The 14,605-nt window shown below is 45.0% G+C and overlaps 1 protein-coding gene across 1 annotated transcript in view; it reads left to right on the top strand.

Moving 5' to 3' along the window:
- PolG1 (DNA polymerase gamma, catalytic subunit tam) overlaps nucleotides 1–14,605 on the top strand; it is a 39,826-nt gene that overhangs the window by 9,752 nt on the left and 15,469 nt on the right. Inside the window, exons 5-9 of the mRNA XM_069506070.1 lie at nucleotides 2,110–2,258; nucleotides 7,065–7,278; nucleotides 7,627–8,159; nucleotides 10,417–10,635; nucleotides 11,063–11,168. Of these exons, the coding sequence (XP_069362171.1) occupies nucleotides 2,110–2,258; nucleotides 7,065–7,278; nucleotides 7,627–8,159; nucleotides 10,417–10,635; nucleotides 11,063–11,168 (1,221 nt within the window). The remainder of the gene's footprint in view (nucleotides 1–2,109; nucleotides 2,259–7,064; nucleotides 7,279–7,626; nucleotides 8,160–10,416; nucleotides 10,636–11,062; nucleotides 11,169–14,605) is intronic.

The raw sequence follows: 14,605 nt of genomic DNA on the forward strand, positions 1-14,605 counted from the left end.
CTATGGGAGATAGAAAACCGAAGTTGACGAATGTATGTAAGTGGCGAGCGAGAGTCTATGGGAGATAGAAAACCGAAGTTGACGAGTGTATGTAAGTGGCGAGCGAGAGTCTATGGGAGATAGAAAACCGAAGTTGACGAGTGTATGTAAGTGGCGAGCGAGAGTCTATGGGAGATAGAAAACCGAAGTTGACGAGTGTATGAAAGTGGCGAGCGAGAGTCTATGGGAGATAGAAAACCGAAGTTGACGAGTGTATGTAAGTGGCGAGCGAGAGTCTATGGGAGATAGAAAACCGAAGTTGACGAGTGTATGTAAGTGGCGAGCGAGAGTCTATGGGAGATAGAAAACCGAAGTTGACGAATGTATGTAAGTGGCGAGCGAGAGTCTATGGGAGATAGAAAACCGAAGTTGACGAGTGTATGTAAGTGGCGAGCGAGAGTCTATGGGAGATAGAAAACCGAAGTTGACGAGTGTATGTAAGTGGCGAGCGAGAGTCTATGGGAGATAGAAAACCGAAGTTGACGAGTGTATGTAAGTGGCGAGCGAGAGTCTATGGGAGATAGAAAACCGAAGTTGACGAATGTATGTAAGTGGCGAGCGAGAGTCTATGGGAGATAGAAAACCGAAGTTGACGAGTGTATGTAAGTGGCGAGCGAGAGTCTATGGGAGATAGAAAACCGAAGTTGACGAATGTATGTAAGTGGCGAGCGAGAGTCTATGGGAGATAGAAAACCGAAGTTGACGAGTGTATGTAAGTGGCGAGCGAGAGTCTATGGGAGATAGAAAACCGAAGTTGACGAGTGTATGTAAGTGGCGAGCGAGAGTCTATGGGAGATAGAAAACCGAAGTTGACGAGTGTATGTAAGTGGCGAGCGAGAGTCTATGGGAGATAGAAAACCGAAGTTGACGAATGTATGTAAGTGGCGAGCGAGAGTCTATGGGAGATAGAAAACCGAAGTTGACGAGTGTATGTAAGTGGCGAGCGAGAGTCTATGGGAGATAGAAAACCGAAGTTGACGAGTGTATGTAAGTGGCGAGCGAGAGTCTATGGGAGATAGAAAACCGAAGTTGACGAGTGTATGTAAGTGGCGAGCGAGAGTCTATGGGAGATAGAAAACCGAAGTTGACGAGTGTATGTAAGTGGCGAGCGAGAGTCTATGGGAGATAGAAAACCGAAGTTGACGAGTGTATGTAAGTGGCGAGCGAGAGTCTATGGGAGATAGAAAACCGAAGTTGACGAGTGTATGTAAGTGGCGAGCGAGAGTCTATGGGAGATAGAAAACCGGAAGTAATAGTGATATATACGAAACTATTTCATGAAAAATTAAAAGCTATCGATTTTCCCGAAGAGTTTCGTTCGTGTAGTGATTGTGTTTGCGGGCGTATTGATCAATTCAATTCAATTCAATTCTATTTATTGCGATGACACCTTGCGGCATGCAATGATACATTCATTTAAACTATTATTATAAACCAAAATATATAAAAAATACATACACATTTAAATATTATTTACAGATACCTTAAATATTATTCTGTCCGTGTCCACACAATATTACTAATCGATAAATTGTATAGCGACATTGTAAATGTTCTGTCTGTGGCTGCCATTGAATCCAGCACTGTAAGATCGCGCGTTGGGAAGCGTACTGTGGCTGGGTGGGACAGGTATGTTCGCGATGCACACAGGGAGGCCAGCTCGAAGTTTTTAATATGGGTCTGGTGGGGTAAACCAAAAAGTGGTAGGTCTATGACGACATGCATCGAAGTCGCAGTCTATTTAAGTCACGCTTAAATGTGGTGTCAGAACCACAGTGAACAAATAAAAATGGATATCTTGGCTACACAGCATGCGAAAAATGATTTTCGTAACTTTTGGAAATCCACCAATAAATCAAACGGTAGGCCTGCGGGCCTACCAGTGAGCGTGAATGGTATTAATGAGCATAGTCTTATAGCAGACATGTTTAAAGAGCATTTCACAGTGACTCTTGTTCTTCTTAATAGTCTGGATTGCAGAAAACTACGTTAGTGCGAGTACTGTTCGGGACTACGTCATGAAATGTTATCGTTTGAATAGCGCCATCTAGTTACAACTGTGGTGTGCAGGAGTGCGCTTCATGGACACGATGTCCATGCACACGTGCGTGAGCGGCGTCACCAGCTACCAGCGCACCGTGCTCAAAGCCAAGAGCAAGGAGCCGCACCCCTCCGACGGCGACTGGATGGAGGTCAGCTCGCTCAACAGCCTGACTGACGTGAGTGCTCATATGTGATACTCAGTTGATCTGCCCCTCGCTTCAAACGTCTGGACATTCACATTCGGTTCCATACATGTCGGTAAATAATTACTGTCAAACTATAAATTATACTTTATTTTACGTAACATCTTTTTACCTATTATCTCCTACCATGATCCAAATTTCATTGTCATTGATCGATCTTCCCTGTGTTGTGGAAAAATACGCATACAAACTTTCAGCATTTATAAAATAACGAAAGAACTTTTAGTCCAATAGCTCTTAAGTGTCCTTAATTGTAACGTTGTCACTTTGTACTTAGTGTTGTTATCCGCGTTGTTATCAGTTGTGCGCCGCAGGAGCCAGGAGCCAGGAGCCAGGAGTGACAACTGTGCAGCTTGCGGAGTTCCTTAAGTTATTCATGAAAACCGCGGGATATGAGAACACTTTATCATTTACTGTGAATTTAAAAGGCTAATATTGGATACAAATTACATTAATTAGGTACAATGTTCAGTTTCCCAATGGGGGATAATTCTACGTACAGACAAAATTACTAAACGCTAGACTCGGCTTAACTCTAGGCACAATATTATCACAAGGCGTGCGTTCGGAAAGGCAACGCACTTAGTATCTGTAATCGTAAAGGTACCCCGTGTTATATCAAAATTTAATTTAAACTTAATTTAATACTAGAATATACTTGTGTAAACTACGATACAGGTCACCTCCTAGTGTAGGGTCCACTGGTAAAAGTTTATGAAATGTGCAAGCAAGTATAATATACCTACACTAAAGGTTTGTACGCACCTAAGCGGCGCGGCGCGGCGCTTCAGCGAGCTGCACGTCGCGGCACAGAGCTTCAAAATATCATTTCTATCATTTTGTATGGCGCATATCGCACTAGAGCGGCGCTGCACAGCGCTTCACCGCGCGTTGCCGCGCGGCACGGCTGGAGAGAATATTTTGAAGCGCAGCGAAGCGACGCGCAGTGCAGTGACGCTAGTGCGACATACCCAGCGGCGCGGCGCGGCGCTTCAGTATGCGTACGTCGCTCGAATAAGATACACGCGCATCTTGTTAGGTATTTAAAGTACAGGCAAGAATCGGCAAGATAGACCTCAAAATAAATAACGTAGGTTTAATTTTTGGCACACGACGTGTTCCTCATGCTCTTAGAAGTATATCCTCAAAAGTCCCAACCCCTAGGATGTCGGCTTCCCCCCTTCCCAGTGTCTAAATGTATAAATGTCTCTCCGAGCGTTATGAGGTAACATCAATGGCAAAAATAATCCTGATTAAATAACTATAATATATTATGTACATATTATACCTACCTACTTCATCTAGGTAGAATTAATAGTTTCGGAAATATGCCTACCTATTGTTGTAATTGTGTTTATATTATACTAGCTTATGCCCGCGACGTCGTCCGCGTGGACTACACAAATCTCGAACCCCTATTTTACCCCCTTAGGGGTTGAATTTTCATAAATCCCTTTTTAGCGGATGTCTACGTCATATTAGCTAGTTAGCTAGCCAGCATGCCAAATTTCAGCCCGATCCGTCCAGTAGTTTGAGCTGTGCGTTGATAGATCAGTCAGTCACCTTTTTCTTTTATATAGGTATTTAGATATAATATGTACCTGTGTTTACCTGCCTATTTTATATATTCTATTGCACATAAAACAAAGACATTTTGCGAAAATGCTTTTTCTAATGTAATTTCCACAAAACCTAAGCCTCTAGCTGATGCCCGCAACTTCGTTCGCGTAGATATAGGTTTTTTAAAAATCCCGTGGGAACTTTTTGATTTTCGGGATAAAACTAGCCTATGTGTAGGTACACATAGGCTACTTTTATCCTACAGGGTATAATCTATCTCAGGTATATAGGTACGAGTAGGTAATTCCCGGAAATGTGCTCACCTATAGAAAAATCTAAATCCACGCGGACGAAGTCGCAGGCATCATCTAGTTGCATTTTTTTTTAAGATTTTTAATCCCGTGTGAACTCTGATTTTCCGGGACAAAAAGTTGCCTACCTCTGTCAATTCTCGGAATGCAAGCTACCTCTGGTCCAAACTTCATATAAATGGGCCTTTAACAATCCTGTGGAAACTCTTTCATTTTCCAGGATAAAAATTAGCCTGTCCTTCCCCGGGATGTAATTCAACTTTGTACCAAATTTCATCAAATTCGGTTAAGCTGTTGAGCCGTGAAAAGCTAGTAGATAGACAGACAAATACACTTTTGCGTTGATAATATAAGTATGGATATGCATAAATATTTTTTTATAATTTCCATAAAAACTATCATCATCATCATCATCATCATCATCATCATCAACCGATAGATATGTCCACAGCTGGACATAGGTCTCTTGTAGGATTATATTACCGACCTGTGTGGTATACCTATTGTTTCTAATGTAATTTCCACAAAAACTATTAGGCAATAGCATAAAGAATTTTGTCTTCGACATTCTGAAGTAAATGTGAAATCGTACAGAGTCATTAAGAAGGCGAGGAAACAAAATGTGATATTCGCCTTCTTGATAGCGTGACTTTGGTATGTCAGCAATTCATTTCTTCTTCTTTTTTAAGGTTCCGTACCTCAAAAGGAAAAACGGAACCCTTATAGGATCACTTTGTTGTCTGTCTGTCTGTCTGTCCGTCTGTCTGTCTGTCAAGAAACCTACACGGTACTTCCTAGAATCATGGAATTTGGCAGGTAGGTAGATCTTATAGCTGACATTTGGGGAAAAATCTGAAAACCGTGAATTTAGGGTTAGATCACACAAAAAAAAATTGTGGTCATTTATTTATTTATTTATTTTATATCTAATTAGAACGGCACTGCCACTTACACTAACTAGATGATTAATAATAAATTTAAATACAAATAAAGGTACAAGAAAAAAGACATAAAATACAAAACGATAAAAGATCAAAGAATTTTGAATTAATTAGTATTTTCAACTTTCGAAGTGAGTGACTATACCAAGTATCATATGAAAGGTCTTCACCTGTACATTCTAAAACAGATTTTTATTTATTTTTATGCATCATAGTTTTTGAATTATCGTGCAAAATGTCGAAAAAATACGACTGTAGTACGAAACCCTCATTGCGCGAGCCTGACTCGCACTTAGCCGGTTTTTTCTCTTCCATAATTCGTTCTTCCTCTGCACAACAAAGAAATAATAATCAAATCCTCTTCACTGTCACTCATCTTGCGACGTTGTTGCTCGTAAGCGAACGGGTATAGAAGTGACGCGAGCTGCCGCGTACTGAAGTTGTAGTGCGGTAGGTACCGTCGAGCGGCAGCAGTCGGACTGACGCGACGCGCCGCGCCGCTCAGGTGCGTACAAACCTTTAGTTACATTTAAAAAAAAAACCATCAATTGTTATGAATTTAAAAGATTATTAAAAATCCCTAATAAAGTAGTAATGAAAGAAAACCTAACTTTGAATTAATTTCCCGGTGTGCCCGCCACGCTCGATGGAAAAGAAATAAGCACGCGTCGAAAAGGTTCCAGCGTTTTCCTTGCAGTCCTCGATGGCCACGCGTGCAACTAGCGAAGGATTGCTCAGCTTCCGATGGATTTGATTCATTGGAGCCACGTGCCGACACACGACATCATGTCTCATGGGAGATCTCCCACCGAGCGGTTTGGTTGTGCTCGGTAGCGCCAGCTGGGCCGACGGTTGTATCTTGAAACTTCTATATATAGTCCAGATTGCCGAACACTCTGTTAGTGCGTGTACTGTCGGCGGTACATTTGTTCGGGACTACGTCATCGATTGAACAGCGCCATCTAGTTTATATTGTGGCAACCGCCACACGCCCTACTGCAGGTGTGAGAATACATACCATTTCACACTTCCCACATCACGTGTGCACTTTCACAATTGGCGTCTGGCGGCCATTACTCCTGGTATTTTTACCACACACAACCTTTCACAAGCAAGGTCTCGAACGAAAAGGAAGGGGCGAGCACCCGTGTCTCTGAATGATTTTCACTTTTCCGGAAAAGCTCACGAATGGGTACGCGTCTGGCTGGTGATGCCAGGACAGAAAATTCTTGCACTCATCTCATATAAAGGAAACAAGCTTCCTTAATGTCACACCAAGGAGAAAAATTAAACCTCGCGGTACAAATAAATCCTTTTGCAAATCTTAAATTTTTCCTAAGCGAATTCTAATTTGTTATGACATTGACTTTACTTTTTTTTCTTTCTTTCAAGGCGACACCGCATGTGCACAGATTAATAAATCAATGATTACGATAATAATCAACGACTATCAAGAACGAATGAATAAATAATAGACACAAGATCCAAAAGTTTCGACTAAGATAAAATATTTATGTATTTAAATTAGGTTTGTTTAAATAGAATGAAATGTTCATAAAGTAATTTCCCATTAAAATATTTTCTCTTACTTAGCATGAGCACCAAAATTTTTATCTGTAACACAGAGTCAAATAAAGTCTGTGGTATAACGTAATGTTCCTATCCAAGAACAGATGGCGCTGTTGCCTATCACGTCAATAAGAAATATATGTTCTCCAACAGTCACGCACAGATGTCGCTAGTGGTATCGTAATCTAACATTTTGTAAACACAATGCTACACCTTGACTGTATCACATGTATAACAATAAAAAAGAAATTTGAATTTGAATTTGAATTTGAATAAATAACAAATAACTCTACTTGTAAACCCTGACTCTACAAACCCTACATCTTGGTAAAAAAAGTATGGCTTGGTTGTTGAGTGTTCATGGAACTATCAAGTTAAAGCTCAATGACTCCCCGTAGGTCCACAAGCTGTACTGCGGCGTGGCCATAGACAAGCAAACCCGCGACATGTTCGTGCAGGGGGCGCTGGAGGACGTGCGCGACAACTTCCAGCGACTCATGAAGTACTGCGCCGGTGACGTCATCGCCACGCACAACGTGCTCAGGGAGCTGCTGCCGCTGTTCCTGCAGCGGTTCCCGCACCCCGCCACGCTGGCCGGCATGCTGGAGCTGGGTGCGTCGATCCATCCGTCTCTGTTTAACCTTTTATAAAGAAAGAAAGAAAGAAAAACGTTTATTTATAACGGTCAAGCGGCTTGACGTCAAGCACGTAGATTTGTTTTGTTTGATCAAGCAAACTACACTTTTCTCATACATCGAACACTGCCCGAACGGCGTCAAGCAAAAATATAAAATCGCATCAATCACGCGTCAAGCACATCTCAAGCATCAGGCAAACTTTGTAAACGGTCAGAATGCTTGCTACGTGCTTGACGTCAAGACGGTCTCGGAAGCTCATAAGAATTAGTTATCCCGGCGCTTCCTCCCCTTGAATCATAAAAATAAAAAACATGATTTGTAGGATCAGCCTACCTCCCGGTGAACTCCAACTGGCAGCAGTACATCGACTCCGCAGAGACAGTGTTCGAAGACTTGAAACTAGAATCGCGGCAGATCCTCTCGGCCAAAGCCGACGAAGCCTGCCGCCTCATGGAGAACCGAGCTTACAGGGACGACCTCTGGATGTGGGACCAGGACTGGTCGACCCAAACGTTAAAATTGAAAAAAAGTGTTGCCAAGAGTAAAAAAAAAGAAAAGTGTAATATTGATAAAGGTTTTAGTGAAAATTATGTTGCGAAATCGGAAAAGACTAGTCGAAAATTCGATGTTCTAAGCGAGGAATATATCGAAAGTTTAAAAGTACGGGGTGATTTAGTTCAAGATGTTGAGGAGTTGGGTGAACAGTTCGAGTATTTGTATGCGTTGGGTAAATCGCTGCCGGTGAAGAGGCCGCAGCTGGCGGGCTACCCCGCCTGGTACAGGAAGCTGTGCGCGAAGCCCACCACACAGCCCGGGTGGACGCCCGGCGCCAACAGTGTCACTACCAGTATGCAGGTCAGTATTTGTACGTGTTGGGCGCGGCGCTGCCGGTGAAGAGGCCGCAGCTGGCGGGCTACCCCGCCTGGTACAGGAAGCTGTGCGCGAAGCCCACCACACAGCCCGGGTGGACGCCCGGCGCCAACAGTGTCACTACCAGTATGCAGGTCAGTATTTGTACGTGTTGGGCGCGGCGCTGCCGGTGAAGAGGCCGCAGCTAGCGGGCTACCCCGCCTGGTACAGGAAGCTGTGCGCGAAGCCCACCACACAGCCCGGGTGGACGCCCGGCGCCAACAGTGTCACTACCAGTATGCAGGTCAGTATTTGTACGTGTTGGGCGCGGCGCTGCCGGTGAAGAGGCCGCAGCTGGCGGGCTACCCCGCCTGGTACAGGAAGCTGTGCGCGAAGCCCACCACACAGCCCGGGTGGACGCCCGGCGCCAACAGTGTCACTACCAGTATGCAGGTCAGTATTTGTACGTGTTGGGCGCGGCGCTGCCGGTGAAGAGGCCGCAGCTAGCGGGCTACCCCGCCTGGTACAGGAAGCTGTGCGCGAAGCCCACCACACAGCCCGGGTGGACGCCCGGCGCCAACAGTGTCACTACCAGTATGCAGGTCAGTATTTGTACGTGTTGGGCGCGGCGCTGCCGGTGAAGAGGCCGCAGCTGGCGGGCTACCCCGCCTGGTACAGGAAGCTGTGCGCGAAGCCCACCACACAGCCCGGGTGGACGCCCGGCGCCAACAGTGTCACTACCAGTATGCAGGTCAGTATTTGTACGTGTTGGGCGCGGCGCTGCCGGTGAAGAGGCCGCAGCTAGCGGGCTACCCCGCCTGGTACAGGAAGCTGTGCGCGAAGCCCACCACACAGCCCGGGTGGACGCCCGGCGCCAACAGTGTCACTACCAGTATGCAGGTCAGTATTTGTACGTGTTGGGCGCGGCGCTGCCGGTGAAGAGGCCGCAGCTGGCGGGCTACCCCGCCTGGTACAGGAAGCTGTGCGCGAAGCCCACCACACAGCCCGGGTGGACGCCCGGCGCCAACAGTGTCACTACCAGTATGCAGGTCAGTATTTGTACGTGTTGGGCGCGGCGCTGCCGGTGAAGAGGCCGCAGCTGGCGGGCTACCCCGCCTGGTACAGGAAGCTGTGCGCGAAGCCCACCACACAGCCCGGGTGGACGCCCGGCGCCAACAGTGTCACTACCAGTATGCAGGTCAGTATTTGTACGTGTTGGGCGCGGCGCTGCCGGTGAAGAGGCCGCAGCTAGCGGGCTACCCCGCCTGGTACAGGAAGCTGTGCGCGAAGCCCACCACACAGCCCGGGTGGACGCCCGGCGCCAACAGTGTCACTACCAGTATGCAGGTCAGTATTTGTACGTGTTGGGCGCGGCGCTGCCGGTGAAGAGGCCGCAGCTGGCGGGCTACCCCGCCTGGTACAGGAAGCTGTGCGCGAAGCCCACCACACAGCCCGGGTGGACGCCCGGCGCCAACAGTGTCACTACCAGTATGCAGGTCAGTATTTGTACGTGTTGGGCGCGGCGCTGCCGGTGAAGAGGCCGCAGCTGGCGGGCTACCCCGCCTGGTACAGGAAGCTGTGCGCGAAGCCCACCACACAGCCCGGGTGGACGCCCGGCGCCAACAGTGTCACTACCAGTATGCAGGTCAGTATTTGTACGTGTTGGGCGCGGCGCTGCCGGTGAAGAGGCCGCAGCTAGCGGGCTACCCCGCCTGGTACAGGAAGCTGTGCGCGAAGCCCACCACACAGCCCGGGTGGACGCCCGGCGCCAACAGTGTCACTACCAGTATGCAGGTCAGTATTTGTACGTGTTGGGCGCGGCGCTGCCGGTGAAGAGGCCGCAGCTAGCGGGCTACCCCGCCTGGTACAGGAAGCTGTGCGCGAAGCCCACCACACAGCCCGGGTGGACGCCCGGCGCCAACAGTGTCACTACCAGTATGCAGGTCAGTATTTTTATTTGCTTACAACAGATTTATCCGAAAGGTTTTCTTAATAATGACAAAACGGCTAAAGGATTTTAATGACCAATACTTTTTTGTTTTAAAAAGGAATATTAGTCTCCCGCTTAGCACAATTTGGTGTAATTTACATGAAGCAGTTTACGCTTCACCGTGTGGCGTCCGTCACGCCGACGGACACGCCCCCAACGTGGCAGATCGTAGTTAAAGGGAAAACTGATTCAAAGTGTATACAGTTTGACCATGGTCTCACTTGATGATACAGTTAAAGAAAGAATCGACGCCAACGTCAGTAATATTTCTAGATAACTCCTAAACTCCTGCGCCTCTCCTGGGAGGGCTACCCCCTCCACTACCTGCAGACGGAAGGGTGGGGGTTCCTGGTGCCGTACAGCAGGACGCAAGACGACCCTAAGGGCGAGCCTGCGGTGCCTCTGCACAAACTGCTGCAGACCTGCCCTCTGCTGAGCTGCAAGCACAACGAGTTCGAGGCGGATATACACATGCTGCCCAACACTGTGGAGGTGGGTCGTCGATTCCTCATCGCTGAGGATCGTTACCCATTCATATCACTCGCTTTAACGGTGAAGGAAAACATCGTGGGGAAACCTGCATGCCTGAGAGTTCTCCATAATGTTCCCAAAGGTGGCGTGTGGTGGTGGTGTGGCGGTTGCCACAGTACAAACTAGATGGCGCTGTTCAATCGATGACGTAGTCCCGAACAAATGTACCGCCGACAGTACTCGCACTAACAGAGTGTTCGGCAATCTGGACTATATATAGAAGTTTCAAGATACAACCGTCGGCCCAGCTGGCGCTACCGAGCACAACCAACCGCTCGGTGGGAGATCTCTTCGGTACGGTCGAGCCTGCACATCGGTCCCGTACAGGTGTGACAAGTCGTACTCAGTAGTGAGCCGGCGATGGGTTGGTGATGATGAAACATTGCAGGAGGACTTGGGAAGGAGAGCCTACTATGCGCGGAAGACGCGCGACGAGCAAGCGGCGGCCAACCAGTACCACGGGCTCGGAGTGTGGTGCGGTGTGCAGGTACAGGGTAAGTCGATTTTGAAGTTCATTTATACTACTAAACTAGCTTATTTACTCGCAACTTCGTCCGCGTAGACTACACAAATTGCTAACCCCTATTTCACCCCCTTAGGGGTTGTTCAAGACAATCGCCTGCAAAAATTGTGCGAGCAATAGCGCAAGAACTTTGTTGGCTATTTACTTTATAACAGGACATTCTCTTCGTATTATTGTTGGTTTGGTGTGACGTGTCCCGGAATTGTCTCCAGTTTTTAATTAATTAAATAAGTGTTTAAGTTCAGTTCCTGTATTTTACTGACCTCTAACAACCATTAAATACATTGGTCCTTCGAACCGGATTGTACCAGAAATTCCAGGTCATGTGTGGTCAATTGGTCATAGGTTATGGATTTGACAATGTGTAAATTTTAGTCAAAGTTAATCTTAAAAACTGTTAAATTGTGATAGTATGTCTGCCTAGATTAAATATATTTAACATTTAACATTTAGTAGCATGTTAATAATCAAATAGATATAGATTTCACATTGTAATATTGTCTAATTTTACAAACCTAACTTTGAGATTTTTAAAAACTTTGACATTAAACTATTATATCAATAATTGTTGTTTTAGGTATCTAACTGTGTAAAAATATAAATTGTTTATATAGTTATTACATTATTATTGTATCAAATTCCAGGTTTTGCACCCGTCTCCCAAGAATGGCCGAAATTAATGAGTTAACTAAAAAACGGAGCAGTTATAAAGGTCGGATTACAATTTTTTCTGGTTATTTGAAGTCATTGGAGAATAGCACCGTGTCACCATCTGCAAAGGATATCAGTGAGTTGGAATTACGCATAAACAAGTTAGACTTATTGTACTCTCAATACGATGAAACTCAAACTCGGTTAGAGTGTATCTCGGATAACGTTGACCTGCAGTTGGCAGAACGTGAAGAGTTTGAATGTAGATATTACAAGGCCTTAAGCCAAGGACAGGAGATGCTAGCAAATTATAAAAAGTCACAAGTGCCACTTCCTAGCGATGATGGTTCACGCTGTAGTAGACTGAACCCTGTCAAGTTGCCTACCATCCAACTTCCTAAGTTTAGTGGTGCATATAACAATTGGCTGGAGTTTAGAGATACTTTTACCAGTCTAATTCATAATAATGACGACATAGATGACGTCAATAAATTCCATTATTTAAGAACATCATTGGAGGGGTCTGCCGCTGTGGTAATATCATCCATCGAGTTTTCGTCTAGCAACTATAATGTAGCATGGAAACTCATGTGTGATCGGTTTGATAATAAACGTTTGTTAATACAAAACCATGTTGCTGCTTTATTTAATATCGAACCGGTCACACGGGAATCTGCTTCTAATTTAAAGCACATTCTCGACCAATTTAATAAAAATCTCCGTGCTTTAGAGATCTTAGGTGAACCGATTAAGGAATGGAGCACCCTTCTCATTTACATTATCACTCATAAGTTGGACAGTACAACTTATCGTGAATGGGAGGAATATAAAGGCCGCTTAGACAGCAAAAAACGCATAGAGCTACAGGACTTCCTCGATTTCGTTAGGATGCGTACTAATATACTTGATACAATAGAATTTTCGCGTCAGACACCCCAAAACAACTCAAATAATAAACAGTCAAAACTAAAGGCTATGGTGACCACACAAACTAATAATAATTTAAGTTCAAAGGACTTTTGTCCCAAATGCAGCGCCGTGCATAAATTAAGTACTTGCCCTCAATTTTTAGCGTTGAGTAATGAAGAGCGCCTGCAGTTATTACCTACCTTTAAGGTATGTTTTAATTGTTTTTCAAAATCCCATTTTTCAAATAATTGTAAAAAAAATGGGTGTAAAATTTGCAAAAGAAAACACTCAGTTTTAGTCCATGTTACAGATAAGCAGAAGCCGGTTGTGCATGGCGAGAGCCCTGAAAGTGTCAGCGCGACTCCCTCCACCACAAATCCAAATAACTTAGCGTTATCAGCGAGCGTGTCGTCCGCGAGTCTTGAAGTAAACAGTCGCCGCGGGGACGTTATATTATCGACTGCGCTAGTTAAGTTATATGATTCAAATAATCGCGAACATATCGGACGCGCTGTTTTGGATTCTGGTAGCACTTCTAGCCTACTGTCAGAAAAAATGTTTCGTCAGTTAAATCTGCCTTATAATCATATCGATCAATCTGTACTGGGTATTAATAATGCGTCTACGCATATTGATAAAATGTGTCGGTTGCGTTTGAAGTCATTAAATGATACATTTATGACTAGTTTAAATTGTTTTGTTTTGCCGTCGTTAACAGACAACGTGCCATGTCGATCACTCGACATTTCAAACGTCAATATACCTACTGACGTTTGTTTAGCGGATCCTCATTTTCACACACCGGCGTCAGTGGATTTAATATTAGGTGCTGATATTTTTTGGGACATTGTAGGATCGCAAAGAATTAATGTAGGTAATAATAAGCCTACCCTTTGCGAGACTAGGTTAGGGTGGATAATTTCTGGCCCGATGAATGACAGATTTTCCACATCACATCTGCCTAACCATATACAATGTAATTACGTTAACACTAGCCCTACCACTGATATACTAAATTAAGATATTCAAAGTCAACTCGCACGGTTTTGGAATTTAGAAGAAGTAAATATTTCCAGTTCATCTAGTTATTCACCGGAACAGAAATTATGTGAGGAGCATTTTATTGAAAATACTACTCGCTTAGAGGACGGTCGTTTTTGCGTAAGAATCCCATTAAAGGAAAATCCTAGTGTTTTAGGCGATTCTTTACATCGAGCTAAGCAGTGTTTCTTGTCTTTAGAACGCAGGCTTCTTAAACAACCAAAACTCTATGAAATGTACCGCGAGTTTATGTCCGAATATCAGTCTTTAGGTCACATGTCAGAATGTGAACTTAATTCGGATAGTAATGCACATTTTATCCCACATCATGGCGTGTTGCGTGAGAACAGTGTGACTATTAAATTAAGGGCCGTGTTCAATGCAAGTTCCTCTACCACTAGCACTAATATTAGTCTAAACAGTATTCAGATGGTAGGTCCGACAGTGCAGGACGATTTGTTGTCCATTCTTCTGAGGTTTAGGCAACACAAGTACGTTATTTTAGCCGACGTGGAGAAAATGTATCGTCAGATACTTGTGCATCCTGATGATAGGTATTTACAGCGTATAATATGGCGTGACAACCCTAATCAACCACTTAAGGCATTTGAATTAAATACCGTAACGTATGGTACAGCAAGTGCACCTTTCCTTGCTACCAGATGCCTTAAGCAGCTAGGACTTGAATGTAAGGACAATCAGATCGCTGAAATCATCCTTCACGATTTTTACGTTGACGATCTGTTGAGTGGCGGGGATGATTTAAACGTAGTGCGTAACATTCGTAGTGAAGTAACGGCTACCCTC

The sequence above is a fragment of the Maniola hyperantus genome, chromosome 22 (assembly GCF_902806685.2).
Source record: "Maniola hyperantus chromosome 22, iAphHyp1.2, whole genome shotgun sequence".
In the NCBI taxonomy this organism is placed as follows: Eukaryota; Metazoa; Arthropoda; class Insecta; order Lepidoptera; family Nymphalidae; genus Maniola; species Maniola hyperantus.